The 16,926-nt window shown below is 44.5% G+C and overlaps 1 protein-coding gene across 7 annotated transcripts in view; it reads right to left on the reverse strand.

Moving 5' to 3' along the window:
* Positions 1-13,603: 13,603 nt before the first annotated feature.
* The window catches only part of ANO1 (anoctamin 1), a 135,516-nt gene continuing 132,193 nt past the window's right edge, over positions 13,604-16,926 (reverse strand). For all 7 annotated transcript variants that reach the window (XM_069965208.1, XM_069965206.1, XM_069965207.1 and 4 more), the window contains 3 exons: positions 16,333-16,517; positions 16,120-16,225; positions 13,604-14,454 (listed from right to left, as the gene is read on the reverse strand). In XM_069965208.1, coding sequence (XP_069821309.1) covers positions 14,200-14,454; positions 16,120-16,225; positions 16,333-16,517 — 546 coding nt within the window. In that variant the 3' untranslated portion in view covers positions 13,604-14,199. The remainder of the gene's footprint in view (positions 14,455-16,119; positions 16,226-16,332; positions 16,518-16,926) is intronic.

Genomic DNA, 16,926 nt, shown 5'->3' on the forward strand with positions numbered 1-16,926 from the left:
GGATCCGCAGCAGATGTCATTTAAATAACTGAGCACAGCATCAAATCTGCTGCGGATCCTGTAGGTGTGAACGCACCCTTAAAGTGATTCTGTCATTTAAAAAAAAAAAAAAAAAAAAAAGTTTAAAAAAATGTTTTTTAACATATCCAAGTGACATGCTGAGACTCCCACCAACTGCTAGAGCCAGCAAGGAGAAGCCTGAGGGTGAGTGCTTCTATCCCCGTCTCATGCTGTCTATCCCCGAAAATAAGACAGTGTCTTATAATAATTTTTGCTCCCATATCAGTAAAAAACAGAGAAAATAATAGAAAGAAAGTACAATAAAACCACCAGGATCTGAGGAACCTCTGTACACGGAATAGTAAAGGGGTACTCCAAATAAAAAAACATTTTTGTAAATCAAATGGTGTCAGAAAGTTATACAAATTTGTAATTTACTTCTTAGGGCCCTATTCCACCGGACGATTATGGTTCAGATTATCGTTAAATCGTTCGAATCTAAATGATAATCGTTCGGTTGAAATGCAGCTAATGATTAACGACCGAACGAGAAATCGTTGATCGCTTCATAAGACCTGGACCTATTTTTATCGTTGCTCATTCGCAAAACGTTCGCATTGAATAAGACGTCGTTCGCAGTAGATACGAACGCAATAGCGACGAAGAAACGATCGCAAATACGATCATAAGTAACGATTATCGTTCCATGGAAATGAGTGAACATTTTCAGGTCTTTCGCAATAGCGGTCGTTTGAGATTGTTAATCGTTAACGATTATGTGAACAATAATCGTCCGGTGGAACAGGGCCCTTACTGCTGGAGAATGAGCTCCCTGCCCGTGAAGCTGCTCCGCCCGGCATGGTGGAACCATGGAGTCATTGCCACCGATCTGTGTGACTCTTTCATAGTAGACTGGCTGCAATCCTAGAAGAAACACAGGTATAGGCTGACATCTAGTGGTCAGAAAGGGTATAAGCAGCTTTTTACTGTTTCTTGACCCATTAATACCCTTTTTGTGAGCTACCAAACTAATTTAAACATTTTTTTTTTTGCCATTTACACGTAGTGCTGATTTTAACAACTTCTTCTTTAAGTTTTATTAGATTAATGGAAAGGAAATTATATTATATAGATTATTATATCTCTCTTCCTATATCCTCATACACATGGAAGATCATCATGTTGTCAATGAAGAGAGGAGGCATGAGCAGCTGCTCTGGCAGTGGCTTATCTCTCTGAGAACTAAAGGGTCAGGCAGCAAAAATTCAACATGAGGGACCAATCTCTACCCCAGTTCAGTTAGGAGGCCACCATATACTTTATATCAGGGATGGGGAACCTTCAGCATTATAATTCTCATCATGCCAAAGCTATAGCTGGCCGTCCAGGCAAAATAGTAATTATAGTTGCAACAATTGGATGGCCACAGGTTCCCCATCCCTGCTTTAGGTAGTCAGCCAGTTTTATCGAAGTTGAGGGTTCGAGCGACTTTGCGGGGACCTTTATTTCTGGCATTTGAATCATTCACGGTACATCCCTGAAGCAAAGTACAACATGATTACTGATCATACACCAGACCTTAGGTAAGGTAAGCATAGACAGCTGCCACCAGGGAGACTGCAAAAAGAGAGAACAAAAGGCACAGTGAGAATGCTGGGGACTGTGCACAGAGAGACAGAGACCTCTAATAACATGTGTGAAACTTCAGAGGAAGCGGATATTGTGAGGATAGATTAGGAGAAGAGACTGCTCAGAGTATCCTGCTGGAGACATGTAGTGTCCCAGTACAGGGGTCACTAAGCTTTTCACCACCTGTCAGAAAGTGGTTCTGTCAGGTGCCCCACCAAGAGCTGTAAGCTGTGATTTCCGCTCCAGCCTCTAGGTGTCTCACTCTTCCCTGTGCACAGCTGCAGTGTCTTAGGTTTAGCTATGTGAGAGCTTAGTCAATCACAGGTGCAAAACACTCTACACTCCACACCTTCCCTACTCTCCTCTCTTCCTGTGACACAGCCCTATATAGGCTGAGGTAGCTTCCTGTTCTGAGTAGTCCTTCCAGATAGTGTGTATGAGAGACACAGACAAGAGACAGGTTCCTGCTGCAGTTACTATGCAGGCCTGGCTTAGGCCAGTACCCTTGACAGGGACTGAGACAACCAAGACACCATGGATTTTCTAAGTCAGAACAGTGACCTCCTAGAAGAGAGGAAGAGGGACTGATCCCCAGTAAGGGCCGGTTCACACTGAGCAAACACGGCACAATCCCGCCCTGCTCAGTGTCCTGCTGTTAAGTGAATGGGAGAGCGCGCGCTCGTCCGCTGCCGCCACTCTCCGCTCAAGGAATGAACATGTTCATTCTTTGAGTGGAGGGAAGAGGGAGCAGACAGGCGCGCGCTCTCCCATTTGCTCAAAGCAGTAGAGTGAGCACAGCGGGATTCCGCGGAATTGCGCCGTGTTTGCTCAGTGTGAAACGGCCCTAAGGGAAGGATGCTAAATACTAAGTGCTGAAGTATCTTAATGACAACGTCCACTTTGGGGAATCTTCAGTAGGAGCTCAACCTAGGCCTTGTACTACCCTACCTGGTGGTCTCCGAGCTGGTGGGGCAGAAGGCGGTTATATATGCCTAGTCCATAAATATACATGAGTATGAGGATTTCTTCTTTCAAGTATCTACACTACAATACTGTACTAATTAGACAAGGGCCCCTACACGGTCTCTAAACTACCCTGTCTACACTCAGTCGTAACCTTCTTCTTCAACTATTGACTGTTTTTGCACCTGTGAGCGGCTCTGTTCCTGTGTTGTCCTCTGTTGCACTGAAGTTCAATTTTTTATTAAGCGTCGCACCTACACTTAGTGCTAACCTTACAAGAGCAGTGTCCGTATGTCTGGGGGTGGGTACTACCCCTCCTGGCCACCAGACCACACCAGAGCCCACTGGCTGCCACAACATCTGCATACAGCACCCGGCCCACGGCAGAGAGATGGACATCTGCTGTGATCACAAAGTGCTGGTCTGTGTGGCTCTTGCTGCATGATTACCGAGCTGCGTAACATGGCCCTTAAAGGGGTTATCCAGCGCTACAAAAACATGGCCCCTTTCCCCGCTCTCTTGTCTCCAGTTTAGGTGTGGTTTGCAATTAAGCTCCATGTACTTCAATGGCACTGAGTTTGAAACCCCACCCAATCTGGAGACATAAGAGGGGGAAAAGTGACCATGTTTTTTTTAGCGCTGGATAACCCCTTAAAGCTGGAATAAACTACAATGATCAGAAGATGATCGTTTTATCAGCAGATTGTTGTCTTTACTACACGGAGTGCTAATCTGCTGAATCGGCTTGCTTTGGTAGATTATCGCTCTGGGTAATAGACCATAAGGAAGGATCCAAGTCCCAGCGCCTGCCTGTTCAGGCCTAGGAAAGGTGTCCTTCCCCCTCCAGTTCCTTATCTTTAGAGGCCAACCCCCGACCTATGACCCCGACTCAGATTTTTAACCACAAACCTGAACATTTATGGATTTTCAAATGTTGAATGCAAAGTTGCACGAAGGCGACTGTAAGTATAAAATGCTTGTTTTGGTGTCTGCTTATATATAGGTATAATAGGATTTCATTAAACAATTCATGATTATTTGTAAGAATCGTCCCGGCTACCAATGATCGCTTTCTGTCTCTTTTCAGCGTGTCTTCGCTTTCTGGCAGTTGTCCAGTAACAAGTAAAATGTTTGAAGCCAATGCTATAATACAGATGTCCTCTAGGGGGTGATCAAGTTAAGAAGATAAATCTGCAGAGGCTACAAAAAAAAAATCTGTACAGCACTGGTGAAGAGAGAACTAGGAATATTCAGAGAGAAAATCCTTAAAGGGGTTATTCCAAGATAAATGTTTTTCCCTATTACAGGTGTCCCTAAATGTTCCTGTCTTAATCACCTACCTGGTTCCCCTGCAGCTCCTAGTGTGATGTAATCCAGTCCCCCCACTTGTCACTGTGCTTCTTACTTCCAAGAATAAGTTCTCCTTACAGGACACTGTTGTGCCCAGTTGTTTTACTGCTGAGATGAGTCCATCTCTTAAAGGGGTAGTTCAGCTGAAAAGAAATCATTATTTTACATCAACTAGTCCCAGAAAGTGCCAGAGATTTGTACTTTACTTTTATTTAAAAAAAAAAAAAAAAAAATCTCCAGCCTTCCAGTACTTATCAGCTGCTGTATGTCCTGCAGGAAGTGGTGTATTCTTTCCAGGCTGACACAGTGCTCTCTGCTGCCACCTCTGTCCATGGCAGGAACTGTCCAGAGCAGGAGCAAATCCTCCATAGAAAACCTCTCCTGCTCTGAACAGTTCCTGACATGGACAGAGATGGCAGCAGAGAACACTGTATCAGACTGGAAAGAATACACCACTTCCTACAGGACATACAGCAGCTGATAAATATGGGAAGATTTAAGATTTTTAAATAGGAGTAAATTACAATTCTCTGGCACTTTCTGGCACCAGTTGATTTGAAAGATTTTTTTTTTTTTTTACTGAAATACCCCTTTAAGTAGAAGTGGAGTCCCCCTTTAAGAATTATTGTATTATCTTTAGAATAATCCAGGAATATTTGATCTGTGCCGGGTTAATCAGTGCTGTATCCCTTTCATTGTTTACAGTGCCATATATTTGGTTGTGGCCGTGCCTGGTATTACAGCTCAGCCTACTGGATTGCAGTACCAGGGACAGCTGCCTTGTTTAAACAGTGAAGCCGACCTTACAAGTCTTACAAGCCGATTTATCAAACATGGTGGAAAGTGAAACTGGCTCAGTCGCCCCTAGCAACCAATCAGATTCCATCTTTCATTTTCCAAAGAGTCTGTGAGGAATGAAAGGTGGAATCTGATTGGTTGCTAGGGGCAACTGAGCCCGTTTCACTTTACACCATGTTTGATAAATCTCACCCTAGCATAGGCCTTTGTACCAGTGGTGGGGAACCTGCTGCCCTCCAATGGTGGGAGAACTACAATCCCCATCATGTTTTGGCGCTGGCTATCCAGGCATGATGGGAATTGTAGTTTTGTAACAATCAGAGGGCCCCTATCTATGTGTAAGAACACAGTTACAGTGGAGGTCCACTGACTGTACAGTTTATACCAGCCATGGGGAACCTTTGGCCCTCCAGCTGTTGCAAAACTACAATTCCCATCATGCCTGGACAGCCAAAGCTTCGCTTTGGCTGTCCAGGCATGATGGGAATTGTAGTTTTGCAACAGCTGGAGGACCGAAGTTCCCCATGACTGGTTTATACAATGACATGCTAATGTAAGGGGCACAGACAAGGGTCCTTGACTCTTTCACACGCAGTATGTGCAGCCCGACACCTTTTTTTTTTTTTTTTTATCACGCATGACGATCTTCTTCCCAAATGTTGTGTTGTATCCAAAGCAAAGAAACGTCCCCGAAAGAGAAACATTTACATTTGTTAACACCGAGCAACTAAATTGTCTCCTGGAATCACAATAAGTCCCTAGAAGGAGCAGACAGCAAGCAAAAACTATACACATACATCCGTTATCCCAAAGCCGCGATCATCTGCAGCCTCCCGCATTTCCAGGAACACACCGAGAGCAGGGCCGGATTAACTTTACCATAGGCTCCGGGCTGTTCACCAGGCCTGGGCCCCCCCACACCACTGTAACTATGGTAACACTAGCGTGGTGTTCATAGTACAGGATAGATAATGTCATAATACGCTAATTTGTGCAAAATCACAGTAAAAAAGCTGCGATTTTTTTTTTTTTTTTGCTGAATTGTAGCCAGGAGACAATACACCCCTAAAGTACAAGTCTGTTTGGGTGGCCATGGGCCCCCCAGGAGCTCAGGGCCCTGGGCTGCCGCCCAAAATGGACCAATTATAATCCGCTATTGACTGAGAGCCATGATACTGCAAGAAGGAGAAGGCGAGGAGCGACCAGCCAAGGCTACAATTATATAATGCCGTATCATTACACAGGCATGGAAAATAAGATGAGCCTGTGAGGTGCAAACCTACAACTACTGTCACAAACAATCACCTGGTGTAAGCAGGAAAGAGATATATATGTATATATATAATTTGTAACCAAGATGTCGTCCGTCATACCTGTAATACTAACACCAGGGAACGAGACAAGTGGTGGATGCAAACAATTAAGGGCATAGAAATAGAAGCATCGTACATGATGCCAGAATGAAGAGTCATATTTGCGTGGTGTTTTCCTTAAAGGGGTACTCCGGTGAAAATCCTTTTCTTTAAAATCAAATGGTTTCAGAAAGTTATATTGATTTGTAATTTACTTCTATTTAAAAATCTCCAGTATTCCAGTACTTATCAGCTGCTGTATGTCCTGCAGGAAGTGGTGTGTTTGACACGGTGCTCTCTACTGTCCAAGACAGCAAATCCCCATAGAAAACCTCTACTGCTCTGGACAATTACTAACATGGACAGAGGTGGCAGCAGAGTGCACTGTGTCGGACTGGAAAGAATACACCACTTCCTGCAGCACATGCAGCAGCTGATAAGTACTGGAAGACTTGAGATTTTTTTTTTATAGAAGTAAATAACAAATCTCTATAACTTTCTGACACCAGTTAATTTCAATAAAAAAAAGATTTAACCCTTTAAAGGGATTAATGTGTGTCCTTATGTATGACATATGGAGGTCATAGAGCAGGGATGGGGAATCTTCTGTCCATCGTACCTAGACATTTTCCATTACAATAATCCTATGGTATAACCTGATCAGAGGACTGTTTGTATCTATGAGCTGTGACAGCTTCTTTAAGGCTGGTAAAAAAATAAATATAATGCGGCCTGGGGGGCATTTACCCTCTGTGCCCCTTGTTGGCCCTCCCCCAGTCATAATGGAAATATTCCTCCCATGGGTTTACAAGTGCCTGGAGCAGATCTGATCCTGTGCCCCAACTGGTGTATCAGTCCCTCCGTACAAGGGATGTTATGTTATATGTGATGGTAACACTCAGGGGCGTAACTACCACTATAGCAGCCATAGCTGCTGCTATGGGGCCCGCCGCATCAGGGGGCCCCATGGCCTGCTCCTGCAATACACTGGGCCCCCTGAGCCGTCATCATTTGCAGCACCGGGTGGCCCAGCTGGTCTCCTGGGTTTTGCAAATGTCCCTTTAACTGCAAGCACTCCTGACCAGAGGAGCTAGCAGTTATGTAGTTATGACTTCACTTGACCGTTTAGTGGTCAGTCGGGGGGGGGCCCAATCAAAAGTTTGCTATGGGGCCCAGACATTTCTAGTTACGCCCCTGGTAACACTAAATATTCGGATGGATACCCCGAAACAGCTGTCTGTGGATGGATACCTTGCTGAGGTGGTTTCCTTAATTGGAGAATGCCTCTGGCTTGGTTGTTCCTTCCCGGAGGGAAGGTCTGGCTAGTTCACCGACGTCGAGACATGTGATGGTGTCTCTGCAGTGTTCTTTTGCATATTTGATTTCCCAGGGGGCAATGTTCTAGAATACACTGGCGTTGAGACACGTGATGGTGTCTCTGCGGTGTTTTGGTTGATCCCCCTGAGGTCAACCAGCGTCCTTTTGGTATATGTACATGGGCCTGGAGTAATCCATCTAGTAGTAACTTTGGGGGGGGGGTTAACTGTTGTTTAATTACACAGCAATGGTCTATGACTGATCTTACTTGTTAGAAGTGGACCTGACAGGAGTTTTTTTGCTGACTAAAGTAAAGGCAGTGCATAATAAGGCTTGTTACCCTAGATCAGGAGATATAACTCTTATTTCAGTCCATCACTCCAGCGCTGAGATAGAAGCTATTGAAAGCTCCCAATTTGTATAAAACTTTGAAAACTTATATCTGAGTGCTGGAGCGACTGAGTGTCATAAGTGGTACGGTCCATTTACATAGTAAGATTATCTGACAGATTATCTGTCAAAGATTTCAAGCCAAAGCCAGGAATGGATTTGAAAAGAGGAGAAATTTCAGGCTTTCCTTTATGACCTGATCTCTGTTTATAATCTGTTTCTGGCTTTGGCTTTAAATCTTTGGCGGATAATCTGTCAGATAATCTTTCTGTGTAAATGGACCCTACCTCTTATGTCACTCAGTCGCTCCAGCACTCAGATATAAGCTTTAGAAGTTTTATACAAATTGGGAGATTTCTATAGCTTCTATCTCAGCGCTGGAGGGATGGACTGAAATAAGAGTTATATCTCCTGATTCAGGGTAAGAGGCCCTATTGTACACTGCCCATACGTAATTCAGCAAAAAATTTTTGGCAGGTCTACTTTAAAGTGCGCATCTAAAGTTAAATTCCCACTCAGTCTTCAGAGTGGGCGTGGTACAAAGCAGTCCACATGAGCCTTGTACACAGTTGTTGGATGTCAGACAGTTGTCATGGCGACGCTGCCTTGCTTTACGCTCAATCTGAAGATTAGAAGGGACTACCAGTTCCTCCAAGGTCCTGGGCTCTGTGGAGATGCTCTTATCAGTCCTCGAAACAAGAAGTCCTCGGCTGTTGGAGCCTGTAACGTGCACCGAAACAATTATATTATTATAAACATTATAACGTATCCACAAGACACAATGGTCCATGGTGCAGCTTCATTTTCCTCTAGTCCTTCTAATGAGTCATAATTTCAGGTTACCGATTCATTCCACATTGAAGAATAGGTCAGGGTGTAGTTCTGTTCCTGACACAGGAAATACCTTTCCATCCTGCTTCATGTCACCAGTCACTCCTAGATGCCATATATACAACTGTACAGGACAAGCCGGAAAAATATGTCGCATCTTGTGGTCCTCAAAATAGCCACCTGACCAATAAAACGGGTCTGCAGGCTTATTGTCTAAGATCAACTTTTTCTTAAAGGGGTTATCCAAACATTAGAAAAACATGGCCACTTTCTTCCAGAGACAGCACCACTCTTGTCTCCAGTTCAGGTGCGGTTTGAAATTAAGCCACATTCACTTCAATGGAACAGAGTCGCAAAACCTGCACCCAAACTGGAGACAAGAGTTGGGCTGTCTCTTACCGGACTGAGGAGTAAACGACAAAGTGAACAGGAACAGTGCCGAGGAAGAAGGTAAGGGGCTTACCTTCATCCTCGTCTCCTGCACAATAGGGAGCGATCAGTGGGTTAGATTTGTCTTCCCTGCTGATAGTTCCCCTTTATGCTACGTTAATTCGCCCGATCGTACGATTAACGACTTTGAAGTAACAATTTTTCTTTTAGAACGATCAGCGTCTAGACGGAACGATATATCGTACGGAAAATTCGTTTTGCGATCGCTTAATCCTATCTCACGCAAAGGTAAAATAGGTGAACGACTGTTCACACGGAACGATCTGCGAATTTTTTGCGAACGACGATTTAAGAACATGTTCAAAGATCAAAATGAACGATTTCTCGCTCGTCGTTCGATCGTTCGTTGCGTTTACAAGCACGATTTTCGTTCAAATTTGATAGTTATCGTGCAAATTCGCGCGTTCCGTGTAAACGCAGCATTAAGGAGTATGCCCTTATCTACTCATGTGTCTATCTCTGCTATCCATCTGACTAGACACTTCACAGTGGGATTTAAACCATTACTATTAGTTTTCTGCCTTCCCTCTATTACAGTGTCAACCTATGTTGTATGGGAGAATCCTGTGGATGCCCTTGTACCATCCTCACCATGAAAAATAGTGCCCAACCTTCCTACAGGCTCTGATCTCCGCTGGGTTCGCTACTAGATATGCGCAAACCTTGGGTGTGCTCGGGTTTATCCGAACCAGAGCGGTGGCATCCTATTACCGGTGGCTAAAGAAGGTGGGTGCAGCCCTAGGGATTTTTGGAAAACATGGATACAGCCAATGGTATATGGCTGTATCCATATTTTCCAGGCAGCGTTTGGGCTGCATCCAATTTATTCAGCCACCGGTAATCAAAAAATGCTGCTCTGGTTTGGATGAACTCAGGCATGTTTGAGGTTCACTCATCTCTAGTTACCACACATGGAAGCACAATCACCTTGGAAGACTAAGGGGCCTATTCCACGGGCCGTGCAACGATGTAAACGAGCGCCGAGCGCTCGTTTACTGGGCCTATTCCATGGCCCCGATGATCGTTTAGTGAGGGCTGCAGGGACATCGTTACAGATGTCCTTGCAGCATACATTACCTAGCAGGGCTTCTCCTGCACTCCGTCTTCCTCCTTGGGTCCCGCGGCACAGCATCAGCTTCAGTGCGGTCTGACTGAGCTGTCAGACCGCTCAGCCAATCACTGGTCGCGATGGTCCCAGCCAGTGATTGGCTGAGCGGTCTGACAGCTCAATCAGGCCGCTCTGGAGTTGATTCTGCGCGCGGGACTCGGGGAGAAAGACGGAGCGCAGGAGAAGCCCTGCTAGGTAATGTATAGTGCTTGGATCGTCGGTCGCCTGCCGCGCAACGCTATTCCAATCATTGGCTGATCGTTCTCTCTATTCCACTGAGCGATAATCGGCCGAATCAGCCGATCATCGATCCTGTGGAATAGGCCCCTAAGAGCTTGTGTTGAGGGTTGCGGCCATGTCTGGCCACATACTAGAGCCATGTGCATCCACCTGACATCAGGCCTCGGGGCCTTACCATGGCACTACCTCATGTAACACTCAGGCAGTTAACACACGTAAGGTTCCCTTACACTACTTGTCTTTGTTAATGGTAAATCTGTGTCCTGTCATGGCGGAGACATTAATGGGATGGGCCGCTCTGCCAAGAATTTGTTTGCGTCGCTGGATCCCATTGTGTAAACTATTGTAGAATCCAGCACAGAGCACCCAGTCATCCTTGGCTGTAATGTGTGTCATTGGGAGCCACAGAGGAGGACAGTAGTGATATATTATGCTGTGCATATTTAGTAGTGTAATTTGTTAGTTGAAGAGTAGACTAAAGCTCTCAGCCCAGGGGAAAAATGCTATAACTAGGCCGGCACCATTTAACAAATGGTAACCTTGTTTGTCGTGCCAGGCCCCAACATCATAAAGTAAACTACCAAGTATATTCACTGTTTTAGGGACAAGTTCCCAAATACCCTTTAAGTTATGGTATGGGGATCCCAAAGAGGGCCCAATCTAGGTGTGATTTATTCATCCATGGGATCCTACAATGTTAGCCAACAGGAGTGTGGGGCATTAACTCAATGATCCTGAATGGAACCAAATAAAATTTTCTCTTATGCCCGCCCAAGAGTTATTGGTGAGGTGTTATATTTATTAAGGTGACCCCTCTCAATCCCAGTGAAAGCCCCCTGTATCTTTAATGTGAGCAATGTAGTCAAAAGAAAAACCCCTCTATAAATTGGGAGGGTGGGCCTTCTCCAGGCCACAGTGCTGCCTAGAGTAGGTATCAACCTTTGACTTTCTATATAGGGCCACATCATTTCTCCATGATGGACTTAGAGTCATGGCTAGTGTTGAAAGTTAAAAACTTGCTGAAAGTTCGGGTACAAAAATATTTGTTAAAACCCGAATGCTCGGCAGTTGATCCCCGGCTTCTGAAGAAGTTGGATGTCGCCCTGCAGAGTCCTAGAATACATAGATATGGCTGTATTCATGTCTTCCAGGACTACTCCTTAGGGAGGCATCAAACTTCTTCAGATGCCGACAATCAACTGCAGAGCTTTTGGGTTTAGACAAAAGTTGAAGCTGCCAAACTTTCGGCAAGTTCGCTTAACGCTAGCCATGACCCTAAAGCCCTTTCCACATACAGCTCATCGCCATTTGTCTCTACTCCTAGGCCCCTTAGGAACTGCATGGTCTGACTCACGGCTACACAAGAAACCCAACAGATTTGTGAGCCTATTCTTGGTTCCCTGCCCGTCCTACATGTTCAGAATGGAAACAACCAACACATTCTAGTAGAATTGCATATTTGCTTTATTATGAATAGGATTTAAATCATTTTCTAGAATAGATTTATATAGATTTACAACTTTTCTTTAAAAAAAAAAAAAAAAAAAAAAAGAAAAAACACCTCAACAGAACATGTAAGAACCTTGTCCAATGACAATGTGCCACCTATACAGAACGTCAGCAATCATCCATGCGTATCCCATGCTCATCCTTGTACAGCCGTCATCGGTGTGCATGGCCTGTGGTTACACAAATATACCGGAATGTCATTGTTAAGAAGACAATGGACGGTGTGAGCACCAAGGGTTAAGTTCCCAAAGGCAAAGACTATGAAGCGCGTCCCAAACGTATGACCTCAGTGTGGTAGGATTGTTCTTCTGGCTTTGGGGTTCCACCATTGCGTTATGGTACTGAACCTATGGGACACAGTGAACCGTGAAGCTACTGGTTACATTCATTCTACAAGGGCAATTGCCCGGTCAGTTCATACCTTTAACTCCGTCCTTCTACATTTCCAGGTTTATATTAAAAATATGGCTGCTTTGATACAGAAATTTTTATAGCATTGTCTGGTATTGCTCCTCAGCTTCATTATAGAGAATAGCAGACATAACCCTACAGACAGGGTTGGGGCGTTTTTTGGAAGGTGGCAGCCATGTTCTTTTAACCTTGTATAACCTTTACTGTAACAGTGACTCAATGGCTTGGTAACAGTCATATATTAACTTTTTTTTTTAAACAATTTACACTGTATTCTGCATTTTAATAACATTGAATGTTTCCATACTCTACATATCCCCCCTTCCCCCAGGAGCTAAAAACTTTTCCAACGTAAGCAAGTCGAAAACTAGTGAGAACAATATGACAAGTGCAATGAAAGTCGGCTGGTGCCAATGGCCAACAAATTCCCCACTAAGTAGGCGAGTGCCTAGAAATGTACGATAAGGCCCTATATAGCCAGCTATAAAGTCGGGCTTCAGTAGATATCCTCACTTCCTAGTATGACATTCCATGGAGGGAACCATTATAACTGCTACTTCGATATAGTAAATTTTTGGGCACATTGAATACATATGACGTATACCAGGTGACGTGAGTGAATAAAACCAATGGTCATGAAGATTAGGGCCATCATCTAAAACTGTGGTGGCAAACCTATAGCCCTCCAGCTCTTGCAAAACTTCAATTCCCATCATGGCGGGGCAACCAAAGCCTTATCTTTGGTTGTCCAGGCATGATGGGAATTGTAGTTTTGCAACAGCTGGAGAGCCACAGGTTCGCCGTCACTGATCTAGAGTATGGCAAGGTTATGTGGCCTGATACGTGAGAAACGACTTGGTAGTGAATAAATTATTTGAGCTGACCAGTACTTGCCCCCTTGTTGGGTTTATCAATGGTTCTTCCATGACATTGGTGGATCACAGCTGGGATGGACACTTACAAAACTTATAATAAACTCATTGTAAAATTTAACTTTACCCCCATTAACTAAAAAAAAAAAAAAAAAAAAAAAAAATCAACCTCAGGAGCTACCGGGGAAGCACTGAACACAAGGGGCGCCCCACAATCCATAGCACTTCATAGGTTAAACCAGGGGTATTAGTCTTGTAGTAAATGCTAGTTGTCAAAAAAAGGAATTGATCAGTTTGACAATAAATTTTCCATCAATAAATAGATTATAAAAGATTCATATAAAGAAAAAAAGGGCGGCTTTACATTGCATAGGTAGTGTCTAAAAAAATATCTTCTCTGCAAGCTTAACCCTTGTAGTGCTGGAGGAGATGCTCCAGTCCGACAGAATAAAGGAAATGCTTCTCAGTGTCCTTAAAAATAGTGCAGCATTACTAGGAAGCTGGAGGGTCTCATCAAGGACAACGTCCGATTTGGCGAGGAGAACTCCGGGCATATTAACAGATCACTCAAGAGGAATGGCCATCATTGTTCGTAGATCCATGAAGTGGTGCCCTTGTCCCGTCCAAGCCTTACGTAAAAGTAGAGAAATATGTGCAGTTTATTGTAAGTCTGCAGGACTCCCAAGAAAAAGCTAAAATTTTCCACAAGTGACCCAGCGGAAGACACAATATACCCATGACAGAGGAAATACATTCTACTACTAATGTATAACATGCAGATGCCAGCGGTGACACCGTCAAGAAATCCTCTGCCGACACTGCTCATCCCCAAGAGCATGGTCCTCTGGCCATACAAGGTGGGAGCCAAGATAGGCTGCACAGACAATAGCTGGCCAAATGCTCAAGAGTCACATCTTGAATGACCTTTCTGTCAGTGGAATGAATGCCCAAAACCAATGTGTCCTCCAGGTGACTTGCGCTACACATCCACACGATGTGAGTAGGCAGAGGTTGTGCTCCCGGTGTTACTGCGGGATAGTCTGGGGCTTTGGTTGTTGCAGTTTTCGCCTCTTTTCTGTTCCTTCCAGGTTTCCAGCATTTGTAATTTTCCCTGCTCCTCCTTTAAGAACACCTCGACCATTAAGACTTTCTCTCTGTGGATCTGTTCACTGATGTCTTTGGGAATGTCTGGGATTATCCAGTCTACAAAGTCGCTCATGAACATGACCAGGTTCTGCAAGGGAAGAATAGTCAGTGAGAAGAGACGGCAAAGCGCGGATATTGGCACAGGATCCAAAGTGGAAGGAACTAGAGATGAGCCCATGCTTGGGTTCGTCTGAACCAGACCTTGCAGCATTTGATTACTGGTGGATGAAGAAGTTGGATTCAGGCCCAAAGAGTCCTGGAAAACTATAGGCTGTATCCATGTTTTCCTGGCAGCATCCAACTTCTTTAGCCACCGGTAATCAAATGCCACTCACTCAGGTTTGCTCATCTCTAGAAGGAAGACATTACGTGAGAAGCTAAAAATGCTTTGTAGACAAGAGCTGGTGGTAAATGATTTATTATTCTATATAAGCATCTTCAGGAAAAAAGGAGGTCAGGTTGTTCTTTTTTTCCTTTTAGGTGTGCTGTCAATAGAGAAAAAAACAAACTTTTGACATGTCAAAAGTCAGGTCGGTTGGAGTCAGAGCATCCCCACAATTTCTAAAATAGGACAAGAGAAGTGGGGGGTCATGTGCCCCACTCCCAGGCTCTCTGCAATCTCCACTTCGCAGCACAACATAGACTTATAATGGAGCTCATCATGCACTTCCCCTGGCTCATTTTAGATCAATGGGGATCTTCAATTCTGAATACTCACACCCTGACTAATCAAAAGTTTTGCTAACCAGAGATGAGCGCAACTCACGCATGCTCCAGTCTGATCGTTCAGTATTTGAATACCGGTGGCTGAAAAGTTGAATGCAGACCAAGGGAGTCCGGGTAAACATGGATAACCCATAGTATTTTTATCAGTACACTAGTGCCGTCACCACCATTGGGCACTGAATGTTTTCCCAGACTCCCTAGAGCTGCATCCAACTTCTTCAGCCACTAGTATTCAAATACTCGAGTTGTGCTCATCTCTATTGATGACCACTGGGCCACCATACTGCTAAAAAATTACTTTCCTCATGCGTGTCTATGAGATATACGTAGCATAGTAGACATGAGAATCAAGCCGTCAGATGGCGGGGTGTGCGGTTAAACATTTTGGGATTGTTTGCATCCTAACTAGAAATGAGCGAACCGGGTTTGGGTTCGAGTCGATCCGAACCTTCGGCATTTGATTAGCGGTGGCTGCTGAACTTGGATAAAGCCCTAAGGCTATGTGGAAATCATGGATATAGTCATTGGCTGTATCCATGTTTTCCAGACAACCTTAGAGCTTTATCCAAGTTTAGCAGCCCCCGCTAATCAAATGCCGAACGTTCAGGTTCGGATGGACTTGAACCCGAACCCGGTTCGCTCATCTCTAATCCTAACCTGACTGACGGTAAATTTAACCAAGTACTAAAAAAATCAATGGCCTAATAACATGCCACAAATTTTTGGATCCGAATCATAAGTGTTTACAGTCAAAATGATCACTAGAATAAGCACGTGGCTGGAGCTTCTCTCCCCTGTCTATTGGACTATCCCATAGACTTTCATTACATTTCTTGGTCATGTGGTACAGAGCCAAATGAGAATGTGCTTGCATGGACTTCTCCAGCCTCTAGTGATCCGTCCTTGGGCACCCTCTGCACCAGGGCCCATTGCCATACCCATAAGAGTCATGGGTCGATACCAGGAACACAAATGCTGTACTCTCTGCTTGTTGTGGACAGCAAGGCCAACCATGAGCCAACCTTACCTGAAAGACTATGACAAAAGCCAATCTTGCAGCCAGAACGGCCCAGAATTCCTTCGTAATATCATATTTAGTCTCAGACCAAGGAGGTTCCCTGTAATCTTTGTATCTGGAGAAAAAAAAAAAAAAGACGAAAAGATTTCCACTTAGTAAGATACATTTAGAATACTGGGACTGCAGAGATGCAAAACACAGGAATGGCCGCGGCATGGCTACCTGCAGATCTCCACTGGGTATCCTAGGTCCTGTTCAATGTTTGGCCCGGTACCAGGTTTAAAGTCACTGACATTAAAGTAGGCAAGTGTGTTGTTGAGAAAGCCATGCATGGTGCCATCTGGACTGTACATGTACAGGTAGACGAGGCGTGGAATGAAGTCAGAGGTGAATGAGATCACAAAGGCCTGAGTGGTAATGACAAATGAAATGTGTTAATCAAATGGCAAAGAATTACTGAACGTTCTGCACACATTTGGACTCTTTTATAAGTGATTCAGTAGACCGGATTTTCTTCTGGGCAAATGCAGTGTCCTACTGCGTGTTGCTTCCTGTGTTGTCAGATATAGTATCCCTTATGTGTTGTTTTAGTGCATGGGACCTTTAAGGTCTTCACTCTTTGAGGGTGTTCCTGCCACCTAGTGGCCCAATCCCTTTCAAGCCTGAGAGGATATCCTGTTTTGTAGTGGTGCGAGGAGTGTAGCTCAAGCTAGCAAGGAGTGAAGAGGTTAGGAGCAGCCAGGCTTTCTATTCTCTAGGCCTGAAGACTCCTGGATATGCTTGGAGCTACAGCCCCTGTGAAGGATACAGAACTGC

This window comes from Dendropsophus ebraccatus, chromosome 4 (assembly GCF_027789765.1).
Source record: "Dendropsophus ebraccatus isolate aDenEbr1 chromosome 4, aDenEbr1.pat, whole genome shotgun sequence".
NCBI lineage: Eukaryota > Metazoa > Chordata > Amphibia > Anura > Hylidae > Dendropsophus > Dendropsophus ebraccatus.